Below are 17,219 nucleotides of genomic sequence, written 5' to 3' on the forward strand. Positions count from 1 at the left end.
TCTGATGCAGTTATTTATCAATTCATAAGTTATATAAGTAGTTGCTTCCCTCCCACATCAACAGAACAGTGTGCTCAAAAATCAAAAGGTAGTACCAAGATAAATAATCACGAGAATGTGAGTGGAAAGATGCTGGTCTACTGAAGTGATATTAAAAAGGGTTTCATAGACCCGATTCTCTGTACCATTTAATGAAAAACTCACCTGCTAAGTTTAAACCTTGAAACAGTACGCAAAGATGTGCGCCAACTTTTCATCAGCAGCATTCACTCGAAGCGACCGCTAGCTACAAGAAAATGAAGCGCACATTTTTTTTTTTTGGTTAAATGACAAGGCAATATCAGTCCAAACACCCGTCCGACAACCAAAACACAAAAATAAAAAGACACGTTTAAATTATTTACGGATCGCTTTATCCTGTCAGGATGTGCCGCACACCTGGCAGAATAAAACACGAAGCAGACGTAGTCCAAAGCATCTAAAGGGCTGAGGTTAAAAACTGCTCAACTGATTTACACCAGACTGGCACAGCGCATTTAAATCAGAGCATGGATCAACAAAACAATACACGTGAACAGAGTTTGACCAACCAAACGTCTGCCGACAGTCCCTCCGGGCAGTGATCCCGGTCTGCGTCAATGTGTGTGTGTGTGTGTGTGTGTGTGTGTGTGTGTGTGTGTGTGTGTGTGTGTGTGTGTGTGTGTGTGTGTGTGTGTGCGTGGAGTCCATTCCCTCACGTCCTCTCAGACCTGATGGCAGCTAGTGTCGTACCTCTGAGTGTGTTGTACCTCTGAGTGTGTCGTACCTCTGAGTGTGTCGTACCTCTGAGTGTGTTGTACCTCTGAGTGTGTCGTACCTCTGAGTGCATCGTACCTCTGAAATAAACCGCTACAATATCAACAGATACAAATAAAAGAGGGACTTGTGATGTCGAATCCTAAAGTAAAAAAAAAAAAAAAATCCAGATGGAGATGTTTGAAACGGGGGTGGGGGGGGGGGGGGGGTGTAAGTCAGTCTGTTGGGATCCAGAGAGCTCCTCTCTGTAACGTGGGACAGTCTGATGGTACCGTGATGAAGCACTAAGAACAGACAGGATGCTCGTGTCTGCGTCGGGAGTCGAGACAGGTAGGTAGGCTGTGTGTCGGAGGGGGGAGGGAGAGAGGAAGAAGGGTACAGTTGATTCGCCGCTGTGCATCCCCTTTGCTTGTTTTTCTGCTCCCCCGGTCTAGAACAGCTGGATAATGGACTCCCGAGATTTTCCCACCCCGATCCATTTGACTGAGGACACAGGAAGCAGAGATAGTTGTTCATTTCTCTCCAGAATAAACAAACAATAGGATGGACGACATGGCAGCACCTGAGAAGTTATGCCAAAGCAACTCAATCGCCCCCTGGTGGCTGCTTTCTGTATAAGTCAAAAGCCCCGCCCCCCCCCCCCTTCATGTTAGCAGATTGGACGCGAGTCAAACTTCTGACATATTGAGCACATCTTATGACGGTGTTGTTTGTTTTTGTGTTTATTTTTCAGTGTTTTGAGTTAGTTACTCAATGCTAGTAAAAGCGTGTATATCATCAGCATTGATAGGTGCTATAAAAAAAAAAAAAAAAAGAAGTAGTCGTGGCTACACCTGCCAACCGAAATAATATTTAAGAACGTGAACAGATTGCTGCTTTCGTTAACGAAGCGAGATTTATCGCCGTCTGCCACAAACCACAAAAGGAGCCGTCCTGCGGTAAACCGAACGAACCGATTTACCCAGCTGCAGTTTGTGTTTTGAAAGCCAACTTATTACCAAGTTAATGTTCATGTAATAGACAACAGGCAAAGAGCATAGCCTTCGTACGAAGAAAAAGTAGCGGATATCTGGCGAGCTAGCCAACTGGCAGTTACTCATAAATATTATCTGAAAAATAAGAGAGTCGGCTGGGCAACCTCGATACAACGACCCCACCGCGCCCCGCGTCAATAGGAGGAAGTGGTGGCATATCGTCCATCTTTACATATAGTTTATGTTGTTGTTTTTTTTTTTTTTTTATGGTTTATGGTCGGTGTGTCAGTCAGTATGTTTATGTGCACTCAGAGAAACCAGATCACACCAGTAATCGCAGAATGTTTAATCAACGCGTGCAGCGGGTCAGTAATCAGATTTCATTACCACCCGTGATCTTACATTAGCAGCACGTCTTACTTGTTCTGACTGCATTAGTGAGAGAAGACCCAGTGAGGGTGAATTAGCGTGTGATATGTAAAATTATGACGGACAGTCTTTTCTGACATTTAGTGGACCAAATGAATAATTGATTAATGCAAAGACTACTCAGCAGATTAATCAATTAAAAATGATCGCGAGTCGCAGCCCTGATTGTTTTGCCGGGTCGCAGCTCCTTTTAGTCACATTAAAAGAAGGTTAAAGCAGCACTGGGATTAAAAGTGAAAGCACTTTACGAGGCGTAAAAATATTTCTGCAGCATTCAGCTGCGACACTTTAAATCCTCTAATTTATAAATTAAGGAGCTCAGTCTCGCTGTGTGTGTGTGTGTGTGCGTGTGTGTGTGTGTGTGTGTGTGTGTGCGTGCGTGCGCGTGCGCGATCATACCAGGCACTCCCACGTGCTCCTGAATGAAGTGGACATATTTCCGGGCGTTCTCAGGCAGGTCCTCGAAGCTCCTCGCAGCCGAGGTGTCGCTGTTCCAGCCGGGCAGCGTCTCGTACTCGACCTCCACACGCTGCAGCACCTCCTGATTGGCTGGCACGGATCAACGAGAGCAGCAGAGATTGGGGCGGTTAATATCACACCATTAGCTTTACGGCGGAGCTCAATCAAACAGCGATGACAACGGGTCGATGTGTTTCTGCCTCGAAGTGGAGCTCTCTGTAATAAATCATAACAGCCAGAAGAAGAAGGAGGAGGAGGAGGAGGAGGAGGAGGAGGAGGAGGAGGGGCGGGTCAATAATATCCACCGAGGGCAGAGATGCATCGACTCCACTTTTTTTTGATACATTCTTGGTTCAGTATCTTTAAATACCACTCATCTTGTTAGTTTGACACCGCTGTGTACGAATACCTCCAGCCTGTCTCATCCCTCTCTATCGAGCCCCGAAAAAGGGACAACCGGTACGACAACGACATTGTCGATTTGTTGACTCTGCTCACCTGGGAAGTGAGGTATAGTTTGGTTGTCGACTTTGTACGCTATGCCCACTTTGATCTCCGGGAACACGTCAACGATGTCGAGTTTGGTGAGCGCTAAACTGAAAGAGAAGAGGGACAGATTTACAGCAGCAACAACAACAACAACGGAATAAAATATGTAGTTGAGACATTTTCACAGCAAATCACAGATCAGAGAAAACTGATGTACCTTGTTATTTGGAAGGAAGAAAAAAAAGTTTGCTGTGAATTAATACTCTCTGTTCTTAAAACTAATCTTTTAAATCAAGGCTTTTTATGAATGTTAACCCAAAATTTCGCCCTCCCAGTTCCGCTATAATTTATGCATTTTTATCCCATCTTATTTTGCTGCAGCACTTTTACTAGTTTATTAAGATCCCCATTAGCTTTCACCACAGCAGTTGCCAGTCTTCCTGAGGACCACGAGCTCAAAATACATCATGAAGGCAAAAAGGAGCACGTATAAAAGTATTTTATTAAACAATAACTAAAGATAGTCTTTGTAAACAAAACAGACCAGGAAAACAGCAGGTAATATCAAAGCTGTCATATAATAGCGCTAAGAGATTTTTTTTTTTCATGTATTTGTAGTGTTTAAATAAAGATTTATAATAGTAATTATTAATACTATTATTATAGTTATTTTATACTCTAAACACAAAAAAACAAAACATCTTTCAAAAACATTTTAAATTTATGTTTCTTTTTTTTTTTTAAACCCTGGAAACTCACGCGGTGAAGCCATTAATCATGTGTGCATATTTGATAAGCACCAGATCCAGCCAACCACACCGTCTCTTCCTGCCCGTGGTCACACCGACCTCCTTCCCTCGAGTCTGAAGCAGCTCTCCGATCTCCTAAAAACAACAAGATCAGATCCCGAGTTCTCAGATAAGCCTTTTTTTTTTTTTTTTTTTGCGAGTGTTTATCGAGCGTCATGTCATCCTGCAGTGACCAAAGTAAAAAAATATCTGGCCATTAAAGCTCGGCCTCTACGTCGGGGCTTCGGTTTCAGTCGTGAGCCGGTGTCACGGGCTGATTTATTGACCTCAGTGAACGAGGTATGCTTGCAGCCGGTTGTCGGTAGCCGTGGAGCAAATTCTCCTCTGGGTGGTGCTGCCGTTTGAAAACAAACTTCAGTCACATTGTGTCGTTACACAAGTCATATCAAGCCGTTGCACCACGTTGTAACTATGTACATAGAAACCGCTGACAGAAAGACGTGTGGTTTAGGAACGTGTTTTCCTTCCCCAAACGCTCTTGATTTTCTCAGACGCACAAAGTTCTGGCTTATCCCACTGCTGGCCCTGTTAATCCATATTTGTAGCCAAAAACAAACAAAAACAAAAAAAAAACCCAGTATTTAAAGAGCTCCACTTTATATTTCATGTCGTGTTTCTGCGTCTTCTTACGTTGCTCTGCTCTGAAGGGAACGCTCCGATGCCCACTCTGGTGGTGTACGCCTTGACGACCCCGTAAACCTCGCCGACGTTCTGAGGCGGCATGCCGAGACCGGTGCACACCCCGCCCACCGTGCAGTTGGACGACGTCACGAACGGGTACGTCCCTGCAAACGACAGCAGGAATGCAGACTGATCACACTTCTCATTCACACTGTGGAAACTGGTGGAGCGAACGTGCAACTTAAAAACAAGATTTGGGGGGGGGGGGGGGGGGGGGGGGATTTGTGCGGAGCAAAGTTTAGACACCGTGGCCCCGTCAGGCACACCTTCCCAGATCTTAACCGATCAGTTGTGGTTTTATCGACTCTGCATTTGGATTTTGCGTACTCAGCCAATCATTCAAGTCATCGTTTTGTAGCAAGTTCTTGGAATTTTTTTTAATTTTCCGGGCATGTTCGCCTTCGTTAGCAGCGACGGGAAAAAGCACATCTTGACTGAAGTGATTGTTGACGAGCGGGACGGGGGACAAAACCAAACAAGTTAGATAACCATATATAGAAAAAAAAATATGACATTTTCTTAAGCAGCAACTACAATTTAAACATGCTACAAAATAAAACTCCACGTCTTGGCCCAAATTTTTTTTTTTCAAATGCCGAGACTTTCCACGTCTGGAATAGACTTAAATCGATGATCTTCCATGTGGGAATCCTGTGAGACTGAGCTCTGACCTGCCTCTCCCTTTAGTCTCTGGACGCTACACCTGATCAGACAAACCTGCCCACCAAGAAGCTGCCTTGAAGCCAATGGGCTCTTTGATAATGGAGCTGCTCAAGAAGAAAAACACGACATTGAAACAGAACAAAACTCTGAGTTTAAAGCACTTTTACTCATCTTGTCTTTTGTCGAACAAGACCTGAGGACGTCCCTGAGGTGGTAACCACTGACAAGACAGTAAATCAGCTCTGCCTCGGATATTCAGAAAATACTGTGCTCCGTTTCAAGTACTGTTGTGTAATCAAAGAACAGGTCTCGTGTCTCCGGCAGCGAGTGTGCTCTTTACACAAATGAAAGTTTTGTGAAGCTCAAAACGAACAGATTGAACTTAAGACTTGCTGCTACTGTCACATTTTCTAATCAACTATAGATGCAGTCAGTCAGACCGACAGAGAGGTTGTGTGGCTGTCAGTGTGCAGGACACTGTGTCCACTGGTTATTACCAGCATGGTGTTTTCATAATAGCTCTGAACCTTGACTGCAATTCAGTCTGATCGCTGCTCTCGATAATAACAGGTCTGCTCTGTAACAGCAACAGACAACTGCTCAGTCTGGCGTGTCATCATCTGGAAGGCAAAAACACCTTTAAAACATCCGTCTTATGTAAATATTTGTGTGATTCTGATTGACTGACTGACAGACCGCTGACACAAGGTGCCTTCGTGCTCATGCACAGGCAGGTGGCATTGAGTGGTTTTAAACTGCGTGAGCGTGCACGTCAAGCCCGGATGCCACAGCACATCAGTAACAGTTCAAACTTACCGCCGTCCCTCGTCTGAGCTCCGAGCAGCCTTTTGTAAAGAGCACCGCAAAGCTAAAGTGTTTCTGGGCAACATCACTGGGTCACTGCAGATGCACCGAACGGCGCGTTGCAATCAGAAATGACATTTATTCTGAGTTCAGGTTAGCACAAGGAAGAAGGCTTGTTTTAGAAACGATAAATGTACCAGTTAAGATTAAGGCATGCTTAACTGCAGTGCACATGCACACACAGAGCTTCACTGACCGAAGTCTATGTCCAGCAGCGCCGCGTTGGCTCCTTCCACCAGGATGTTCTTCGGAGGACCGTGAAGCGCCTCGTACATGTAGTGCACGCCGTCTCTCACCATGGGCTTGACCCGCTCCACGTAGTCCTAAAAATAATACATCATGTTACTGCAAAAAAGAATGAATACGTGTTTCCAAAAAAAATATGTTTCCGGTTGATTCGTGTTACCTTTAATTTGATCAGCTCTCCCTCTATGTCAATCTCCAGAGTGGGGTACATAGCCTTGTACTGCTGGGCCAAAACGTTATACCTGTAACAGGAAGAGGAATTTAAGGAAGACTGGTCACTGTTGCCTGTCATTCACTCCCATAAGCAGGCTGATACGATACCACTCTGCATCATCTTGCAATGGGATTATAAAGTCAGGCAGCTCGCAAACAATTTATCTCTTCTCCTTAATGTCGGTATTTCTGTCACATCAGCAAAAAAGATTAACCAAACTATATCAGTAATGGAGACAGTTATTTTTGGCTTTAAGTGACGTTTGGTTTGACTACACTGATCCAGTCATCAGGAACCATAACCCCTGAAGCAGACTTGTTTTGTTTTGTTGTTGTTGGGGAGGCAGAAAGTATTTCCTCATTTCCTCAAATAAACCTGAAGAAAGGTACGTGTTGTTGGAATGTAAATGACATTTCTGACTCACAGACTTTAATCTGGGAGTATTCGGCCAATGCTTTGTGAGGCGCGTCACCATTAATACACTGAGCAAATACATTAAAACACAGCTATCATTAAAAAAAAACCGGTCATATAACAGACCTTTCAGAGAACTGCGTGAAGTCCGCCAGCAGATCACATATCCTGAGTCCGTTGCGTGCTGCCTTGGCCGAGTACACCGGACCGATCCCCTTCTTTGTTGTCCCGAGGCTGAGCAGGGCCGAGACAGGAGGGAGAAAATACAAAACAAAATACCATTAACATGTGATCTCTGTCTACAACATGCCTTATTACAGTTTCAAAGTTCATCAGGTCATCCACACACCTCTGGACTCAGTGGTTTGAGTATAAAGGAAAAATCCCTGAGTCGAACAAGAAGAAAAGTCCATCGCATGCAGAATCTACAACAGACATTCAACCCGCCATGTCGGATTCAACATCACCAAACTGGATCCAAATACAGTAAATTTTGTAAACTTGTGATGTGAAAACTTTCTCTAAATCGTTTGCTGATGCTTGATTATCTCCCAAAAGACATAAAGCAGTTGTTTAACTCTTTTCTGAATCTCTACAGACTTGAGAAATCCAAATCCCCAAAACATTAAGGCCAAACTCAGACACAAAATGTCTTCTGACACTTCTGTATCCCAACAGTATGGTCCCTTAATATATAACAGAGTACTGGAGAAGGACTATTCCAAAAACTTTTTATCTTTTTACCTTTGCATGTACCCGTGATAACTCTGCCGAATAAAAGGAAGGGCATGGCAAAGTAGACATTTGCTCACCGTCCATGCAAACTAAAGAACAGAAATAGTAAAAGATCTTCTACGGTTGCTAACTTTTATCATGACCCATGTAAAACGTGCAATATACCGTGTCTGCAAAGTGCACGAGTGAAAAGCCGACATGTTTTTGCCAGTGGTGGGAGAAAGTCACGACAGAAAAAATTCAAAGCTACAACATAAATTTGTGAAATTTTTCTCTAAACTTTACTTTTTTTGAATGATCAAGTAAAGTGCAAAAACCTCAAAATTTTATCCGCGTACAGATTAATATATTTCAGATTGTAAATGTGGCAACAAAAAGGAAAGAAGTATTTGTCACTTTACATGTGCAAAATGAAAAGTATTTAAAGTGAATACATATCATCGGAAAAGACACGCTTGAAGGTTGAGTACCTTTTGTAAAATGGAAATATAAATTTGTAACTGTATATCCGAGTGAGCTTTAATTATCTGTATATTTTGTAAACTGCTGGATTAAATTCAAAATGTTTATAAGCTTTAATCCAATCTGCTGTAGGATTTATTCAGATTTATAATGTATGTTAAGTAAATGATGCGGCCATTTGGCCCGTTTCTATAATACTATTACAGGCAGAAACCTAAGCGTACAACATTAATTAAGGCCGCAAGCTTTGAACACAGGATTAACAGTTACAAACAGCTGACAGTTGTGATATTTCATGAATCTGAACTGCGCGATCCGACTCCGTGACTGTATTCTGCTCGGACTTCCGGCAGAGCTCGTGCTCTGGCATGCCTGGAGATCCAGCAGCCTGACAGAGCAGTCTGCTGAAAGCTTATAATGGCTGTGCCATTAAGGCACCTTGGTGAACATGCACCCTGTCTCTGTCTCTGTCTCTGTCTCTCACTCTCACACAGACAAAATGTTATCAATGCAGAAGTGAAATACAAGTACAGTGAATTTACGGACACATTTAAACCAGTTTAACTCGGCGGCTTGCGTCAGTGGAGAGTGGTGTGGTGATCAGAGCTAAACGGCAGGCCTCCTTATGGTCTCGAATGTGGCAGTTTGCCCCGTGCGAACAAATCAAATTAGATTTTTTTTTTTGGAGTATACTCTGAAGACAACACACACAAAAAAAAAAAAGAATTTGGAAGGTAAAAGCCTTCAAATGTCCAGCAGGGGTGTTCGTCTGTGGCAGGACAAGCTGGCCAGATGTAGAATCCCGACCACTCTAGCCCTCGCCCTACTACGCACACACACACACACACACACACACACACACACACACACACACACACACACACACACACACACACACACACACACACACTCACTCAAACATGAACATGAACATACACACACGTGCTGACTGGGGGAGTTTGTGGCTTTGGTTGCTAAGCTGCTAAAGACAACCGAGCTTTAAACAGAAATACAACACGTCTCTCTTCAGCTTCTGCTGCGTATGATTTACTGCCTGGACAAATATCAGGAATGTCTTTGAATTTGGTGTGGAATGAAACAAACTAATGAATACCTGGATTTATAAAAAGAGGGTAAAAAGCTGGCCCTTAACAGAAGCCACCTGCTTTCAGGGCTGCGAGACTCTGCCCACCCTGCGACCTCTCTGAGTTAGACTCCGGAAGGAGCCGTGTTGAGGTTAAAGTCATGTATGTCTGCAGAAAGACGTGCATATGCACATATGGAAACTGAAGTTTGTGCAAATAAAGGAGGATAAGTAGGTTTCTGCTCCATCTTAAAGTAATAATCTTGAATATTTTCATTTAAATAAATATCTTTTAGGTCATTAGCTATCACTCGATGAGGCAACACAATGGTTGATTGATCCACTGATGAAAGCCTATTTACAGTATTACAAACTGAAGATGATGAGTGTTTGTGGTGAAATTTGCAGGAAAACAGTCACGAGCAGTGCGCGATTAGTGGCAAGATTTCACCAGCAGATAGGGGCTATTCCACAAGAAAGGACAGACAGAGCAACGTTCTTTCTAGGAAGTGAAGTAAATCAGCGATAAACCATCTTAAACCCGCAAACACAACACATTTGACAGTTGACACATCCAGCAGCAACACGGTGACATTAAGTCCGTTATTCCCTCTTTTAGCTCCATTTCGGTCTCCACCAACTCCTGAAGGAAATATCAAATGCTTTTAGCTGCTGACTCTTCCACTGTGTCTCTAACAGTGTCCGTTTGGTGATGAGCAGGTTGTGTAAAGTTGATTATTAAAGCTGCTTCTCTAAAAAAAACAACACGGTGAGAGCAACGAGAGCGAAACAAAACAGCCGAGCAGCTAAACAATGAGCTGAAAGTCACCGTAAAGGTCAGTGACACAGAAACTTTCACACCATCCTTTGCTTGTTACTAGAAAAACATCATTTATCCCCGCTTTACGTTTCTAAGCAAACTCCAGAGGTTTGCCCGAGGCAGGAATACAAACTGAATTAGTAACTACAGCTTTAGAGTAACAACACAGTATGTTGTTTTCAGGTATAAAGGTGTGGTAATATTGTTTTTTCCCTCAAATTAAAGTTATTACATTCCACTTGCAATAAATCTAACATTTGCACAGCAGATTTAGCAACTTCATCAAGGTTATCGTGTGTTAATTGAGCGGTTTTAGTGTATTATATCCGTAGCAGTGTTGACCCTGAGACAACAAAGAGGAATAATCTCTAAAGTCATCCAAAAGGAGGAACGGAGACTTTACTGAAAGTCACATGACAAGAGGATGAATCACTGTCAACGAAAATAAGCTGCACACGATCTGAGCTGAGGAACGCAAAAAGTGGTGCTTTTTTTTTTCTTTCTTAAATCCATGACCTACTTTAGTCTTTGTTTTGTTTACAAACAGACTGAATAGTTGGATGGGATGTAACACTGAGTGACTTGTGAGATTCAAAAAAAATACCTCCCGAAAGCAGAAACGAAGGCCGATCCGATTTCTCCCTCTAAGTTTTGTGGTGAAAGTGAGTGAGTGCGTGAGTACGTGTTGCAGCCATTGTTCAAGCAACAGGTTTCTTACTTCTTGCCTGCTTGCTCTTGTCTCTGCTGTTCCTGAACGCCATCAACCGCTTGGTGGAAGTCAAACACTGCGGAGGAGGGAGAGAGGGGACACACACTCTCACACACCTCGGAGAAAGCAGGACTCGCGCACCCACATTTCTTCATGCACACGTTCCAACTCTCACGCACAGATCCGTGAAAAAGGAGCAGACCCGGGAGGACTTACCAATATGTGCTCTGTCGGAGATGATCAACCTCTTCTCCCAGTCCTTCAGACCTACACACACACACACACACACCCGCGCACACGCGCACGCACGCACACGTACAGAAGCACACTTTGAGTCTCAACACTGAACACAACCTTGTTTTGCCCGTTACATAAAAAAGAAGCTGCACATAACTCACTTTTTCCTTTGCGTTCGTTTTTTTCTGCCTCTTCAAACAAGCCTGGAAGATGGATCACCACGCCATTACCTGAAGTAAACAAATAAATGAGGTTTAAGTTCACAGTCTCTGATAAAACAGAACCACGCACAGTTTGATTTCAGTGTCCACTTTACACGATTTACACAAGTTGATACAGAATAATTGGCTTGTGACACCTTGGAAATACGAAGCTAAAATCGACATCTAAAATGCAATAAAATAGATCGATCCAGCGGGTCGAGGGCCGCCGGCTCCCCGACGTGCATCACGCGAGGGTCCGCATATTCCCGCTTACAGTCTTAATTTTTTTCTCGATCTCGTTCCTTATTCTTCTTAAAAAAAATTGCCTTTTTTTGGCGGCTTTAACATCTTCAAAAACTCATGAAAGTTGGTGCCTGACGCATGTGCAAAGTTTCGTCAGGTTTGGAGCATCGTTTGACCTTAAACATCAACTTCCTGTGTCATGGCGAAACATCAAACTTAGCCGCATCGCCCCGGCTATACTATATACTATATGCTATATACTCTATACTCTATACTCTATACTATATACTATATGCTATATACTCTATACTCTATACTCTATACTATATACAAAACTGACTTTTGGGTCACTTTTTGGACGACATGAGATAGTATGACTTTTTGAAGTATGACCTTTTTCTGAACGTGCTTCATGTGGAGATCGAACCATTACTTCTCACTGTGAGGTTTGTGATGCTGTGAGACAGAGTCGTCCTGAGCAGATGTGAGGAGCGTTATCGAGGCCAATCCAGGCTTATTTAATAGATGAGTATCAGCTACAATAAACCTGATCAAATTCCAAGCCTGTTCTTACAGTACTGTGTTGTTTGTCCATCTCAGCCTGCGAGTGTTTCAGCACCGCTCATACGGAGCCGCATTTTGCTCCGTGTAAACCAGTGAAAGTTAATGGTGCTCTGAGGCGAGTAAATCTGACCTATGACACCTGAACTTATATCTTCTCCGAGCGGAAAACAAAACATCGGGGTGGCAACTTCTCATTTCTAGCCATCACTTTCACCGGACTCACTAATTAATGTTCAGTCATTGAGTAACTTGATGAGTGTGACCGTTTCTCTGCAGTCGCTGTTTGTACTCGGGTTACTCTGTAACAGCACTGTATGGTCGTGAGTGGACTGATTCTGTCATCCCGATAACTCAAACAGAATATTTGGATGAAGACACTTGTGAAAAATAAGATGCACTAACTTTAGTAGGCAACACCTGCAACTCTTACCGTTATACTGAGAAATGTATAAAACTTTTTGTCCAGCCACTTTATCTTCAGTCTTCTGTGAAGTGATGACAAAGAGTCCCTGTTTGTTTTACAGCTTTCAAACTGTCATACTATCAGACTATTTATGACCTCCTGGCACCTGAAGTCGAATTACAAGTTGCATCTCAACAAAAGTCAGTATCTAGCATTGTGAAAGGAGTGCCGGCTGTGCGCTGCCATCCTGACTGCGACGTTAAGAGAAATATGTCTGTTCAGCACAGCTGAACAAAACCAGCTCACCGGAGTATTCAAACAGCTGGCTCTAATTATCCTTTAATGGGGCTGCATTAAGTGGAGGAGGTGAGGTAATTACTTTGACCAAATTAAATGTACGAAATGTGGAACGGAGCAACAAAAGCTGCAAACTCTCTTTTCATTCACACTGTAGGAACACAGTGAGGGTGATGTAGATAGAAACCGTTTGCAGCTCAAGATCAGGAAAGACCTGAACAGATTTACTGTCAATGCTAGAAACCATTAATGTACTTTTACATATAGGAAGTAAAATGACAAACAACAATCCCCCACTTTGTAAAAACACTAGAACTAATTTTCAAACAAATCTAGATTTTCTTTGCAAAATGAAAAGCAGGTGCCCAAAATATCGGACTACCATGACTGACAGACCAGCCTGTTGTGTAATTAAGAAATAATCTTCACACCTTCCACAGCACAACTAGCCCAAATGGTGATTTCAAACTAAAATTCTGATCACATTTATAGTAGAATATACAACACAAACTAATCGCAGCCTGAATTAGCGTTTTAGTAGTGTTTTTGGTAAAAGCTGCCACCAAATTGAGCATATAGTTATATTATACATGCTTTATGTCTCGTAAAGACTGGCCAGTGATGAGAAGAACTCAGAAAAGCATTTCTCATGACAAAATGGCTTAAAAGTGTCATGAAAACACCAAATGAGTTGATGAGAAAAAAATGTCGAAAAAAAACTATATACGTCTGCAATTGAATAATGTCTTAAGTTGTTTTGTCAGATGAACTAATAAATCAAAAAAAATATGTCAATAATTATGGGTCGTACAAGTGCGATGTGTGCTAAAACACACCCTCATGTCACACTTGCTGCAAACCTCCCTGAATGTTAGTGCCTGCAGAGGAGCATTAACGTGTCCTATATCAAGGACGAAAAATCAGAAACGTGATTAAGTATCGACAAATCATACAGCCGAATATGTTAAAGTGCAGATGTGTGGAGGGTTGGGAGCCTTAAAGAAGGAGTAAAACCCCATTAGCTAATGAAGTTACTGCAGATGAATGGATGTGATGTAGCCTGCAGTCTGGCTCCGCGTCAAGCCGATCACACAAACTGTAGCAGCCGTCAAAATGGAGGCTGCAGCAGCGATGACGTGCACCCGGCTAAAAAGGAATCTCGATCAATTCGCCGGGGAAAAATAGCGAGGGGCGGCGGCCTTTCAGCTGTGGGTAACCGCGCGCGCGTGTGTGTGTGTGTGTGTGTGTGTGTGTCTGCGTGCATTACACACCGATGAAGGCGGTGACCTTGGGGTTGATGATGCCGCTGGGGAGGAGGTGAAAGTCGTACTCCACCGAGTCGACCACCACTGTGTGTCCAGCGTTGTTGCCGCCCTGCAGAGAGGAAACAGAGTCCGATGAGGCGAGGCAAACGGAAACACGGAGGCAACGCAACTTTTGTTTTGAAAAACAGGAAGAAGGAGGCTGAATAGTTTGACGAGTAACAACAAGCATCGTACATAAACCGCTGGCAACCGTCGGTTAGTATGCGTGTTACTCTGCGCTGTTGCATAGAGACTCCTGTCCTGCTGACATATAAAGGCTTCTCTCAAGGTTAAACATATTTGACAAATGACAAGTATAAAGGAGTTAAACTTGTACATAATCTTTTCGTTTCCACACCCTAAATCACCGACACGTCCTGTCAGGACTTTGCTGCTCTCGGCACCAAAATATAGTATATTAAAAAAGAAAAAAAGAAAAAAATCGACAACTTGTTGCAGTTCATGGTCTTAAAAACATCTGCCTCGAAGCAATACAACCCAATCACACTCCATGAGAAATCATGTAGCTGGAGGAAAAGAACAAGCTAAATCAAACGTGACGATAAAACTTTTAACGATATTTACAGGTTTGGCAGCAATAGTCACTTAACTGGTAAACATGCTGGAACTCAGTTACAAGACTCTGCACCAGTAACACACCAATTCAGTGTTAAAGGACAGATATCTTCTCTCTGGTTGCGTACTTTACATGCAAACTCAATCGTTCTCTTTTAGCGTGTCGTGCTATTTGTTGCTGAAATGGCCCCGGGACTTTAGCCTCAAGCAGAGATGAAGAGCGAGCTACAGAGGCTGGTTTCTCTCCGACTCCACACCACCACATTTCAATGCGAGATAACATAACCTGAAACAACTTATCAGACTTTGTGCACCTTCCTCTGGCGTCAATAGAGGTTTTCTATAATTGTATTTATTAACCTCTAACTTTGCAGAAGGGGCACAACAAGGACATTTCACTAAAAGAGCTCCAGTCAAAGTCCAAATGATGGAAAACAACGTGGAAATACTGGTTGAAATATAACATTTCTATTCAACTATTTACCTACAGATGAATGGAAACGACTCTAATGATTATGCAAAAGCATTGCAGTCAGCTCAAATAATCGCAATTATGTAATAACTGTGACAGGCCAGGCCTATAATGTACATGTATTTATGGCAAGATTTCCCAGAAACAATCACATATACAGCCTCCTTAATTAGGCCTGTTAACCAATTCAAGCGTTAATTGTAAATAGCAGCATTTTTTTTGTGTGTAAAAACAAGCACTCTAACCGCACAGTACTGAAACATGGCTTTACACTGATTCAGTTACATCAGGAGAACACATCCACCGGTCAAGAGGGAGCATAGTTTCCAGACAGCCAGACACCGAAGACTATATTTAATCTTGCTGCATTTGATTGTGCTTGCTGGGTGTTAATCATCGAGGCCTGTACATGACTTCGCACAGCTGACTTCAGAGATATGAATGCATAAGCAGTGAGTCCTCGGGCCAGAACGGCACGATCTGACCCGCTTTGCTCGTCTCTGCTTTACTTCAGTCAGAAGTTAAAGATGATTTCTGCAGATAAAAAAAAACAACAACAACAACAACACACACACCAAGAGCAAAAAAAAAGAAGAAAGGAAGCTAGATACAACATTTTAAGTACTTTTGCTGCGATAGCAACACAACTGCAGATCTGTTTTTGACTCTAGAGCTTGCGTCACTGGCCACGACCCGAGGTGCCATTTCAAATCCGTCTGTCCTGCGACCAGGATGTGTTCCCAGCACTGTAGCCTGCGGATATAAATCGAGCACAGCATGTGCTCCGACCACATGGAGTTATTCCTGGCCACAGCGGCACCCTGAAGATGGAGCGGGGGAACAAATGGGGGGGGGGTCAGATGCCTCTCCTTTTTAGATACTACTTTTACAATTCACCCCACCCCCAACCGTACCGAAGAACTCCGGTCTTCCTGCGGTCCCATGATCGGCCTCCCGTTCTCATCACGAGATACGCAACCTTTGTCACCGCTCTATGGTTTGTGCACTGCTGTGTGTTACAATGAGACGTCCCTGTACCTGCAGACGAACACAGAAGTGAAGGTTTGAAAAGAGAAAGGACCTGGATAAAACCTGAGCTGACCTGGTGGTAACGGATCCAGACTGTCCTGCACCCGCGGCTCTGACCCTGAACTTGTGATAAACACGGGACTCGCAGCTCTCTGCTTCGATATAAAAGGGCAGACACGGGTTACTATTCCTGCTGGGAATGTCGTCGTCATATCAAGTATCAAGTCAAGTAATTAGTCGATCCACACGTGTTTGTGATGAATCCACCTTCACTCTACCCTTTAGCTTTAAGCATGCAGGGGTTTTTTTGTGCTTTTTTTCTATTTTGGTTCAGTCTCAGCGCTTTCGTAGCGGCATTTTTTATTTACTGCCCTCCAAACCTTCCGCACACATTTGCCATGTACCAAACAGGCCCGAGACGCAAAGGGTGCGTGGCGTGCGTGTTTCATACTGGCGACGTGTCTGCTGCAGTGCTGCTGCTGCCAGTCCCGTCATTGAATCAGTGAGTTTTCCTTTGATAACGGCCATCATGAATCAATGTTTGAGGTCCAACAAGTGAAGAGTTGCAACCAAAAAGCAGGCACGTAATTTGTGTTAAGACACCGTCCTTCACCTGATAAAATATCACCATGACATACCAAGAGCAACACTGGGTGTCTGATATGATTACATAGTGCACATGTGATCACACATCATTTCGATGTCTATTTTGCTGGGAACAGTGCGTGACAAATGGGTGTCAGGTCTATTCTGTAGACGACACGCCGCACTCGCCAAGTCATGCCGAGTGGCGGCTCAAACCTGTTAACAAGAGCTCCAAGATGAAAACCAAGACGTTACACGACCCCCGCGCACATGCAGGCAGTGCGTCCCCGGCTGAACTACACAACTGAGTGACAGACTAGACTATTCAGACTATTTGGCAGCGAAATAGCCAGATGTTTCCCTGCGGTTATTTGGAAAAAAAAGAAATGGAGCTGAAAGAACAGAAACTACTGGACTTACATTCACTGGGTGTCCACAAACACCAAATCAATGTTGTTT

At 43.4% G+C, this 17,219-nt stretch overlaps 1 protein-coding gene across 4 annotated transcripts in view; it reads right to left on the reverse strand.

The window, feature by feature from the left end:
• Positions 1–17,219, reverse strand: part of adss2 (adenylosuccinate synthase 2) — a 24,977-nt gene continuing 7,758 nt past the window's right edge. Inside the window, exons 2-14 of one of the 4 annotated variants that reach the window (XR_011178002.1) lie at positions 14,066–14,168; positions 11,246–11,314; positions 11,064–11,114; positions 10,857–10,923; positions 7,164–7,271; positions 6,570–6,651; positions 6,360–6,486; positions 4,586–4,740; positions 3,906–4,030; positions 3,156–3,253; positions 2,598–2,747; positions 806–1,278; positions 1–771 (exon numbers count right to left, since the gene is read on the reverse strand). Coding sequence is in view for 3 of the 4 variants with exons in the window: in XM_069144414.1 (XP_069000515.1) it covers positions 1,226–1,278; positions 2,598–2,747; positions 3,156–3,253; positions 3,906–4,030; positions 4,586–4,740; positions 6,360–6,486; positions 6,570–6,651; positions 7,164–7,271; positions 10,857–10,923; positions 11,064–11,114; positions 11,246–11,314; positions 14,066–14,168; positions 16,061–16,090 (1,218 nt within the window). In the remaining variant the exon portion in view is untranslated. The other 3 variants (XM_069144414.1, XM_069144411.1, XM_069144412.1) reach the window with 3 other exon arrangements.

Source organism: Embiotoca jacksoni, unplaced genomic scaffold (genome assembly GCF_022577435.1).
Source record: "Embiotoca jacksoni isolate LCO1_2020_lvr unplaced genomic scaffold, fEmbJac1.0.p SCAF_12, whole genome shotgun sequence".
Taxonomy (NCBI): domain Eukaryota; kingdom Metazoa; phylum Chordata; class Actinopteri; family Embiotocidae; genus Embiotoca; species Embiotoca jacksoni.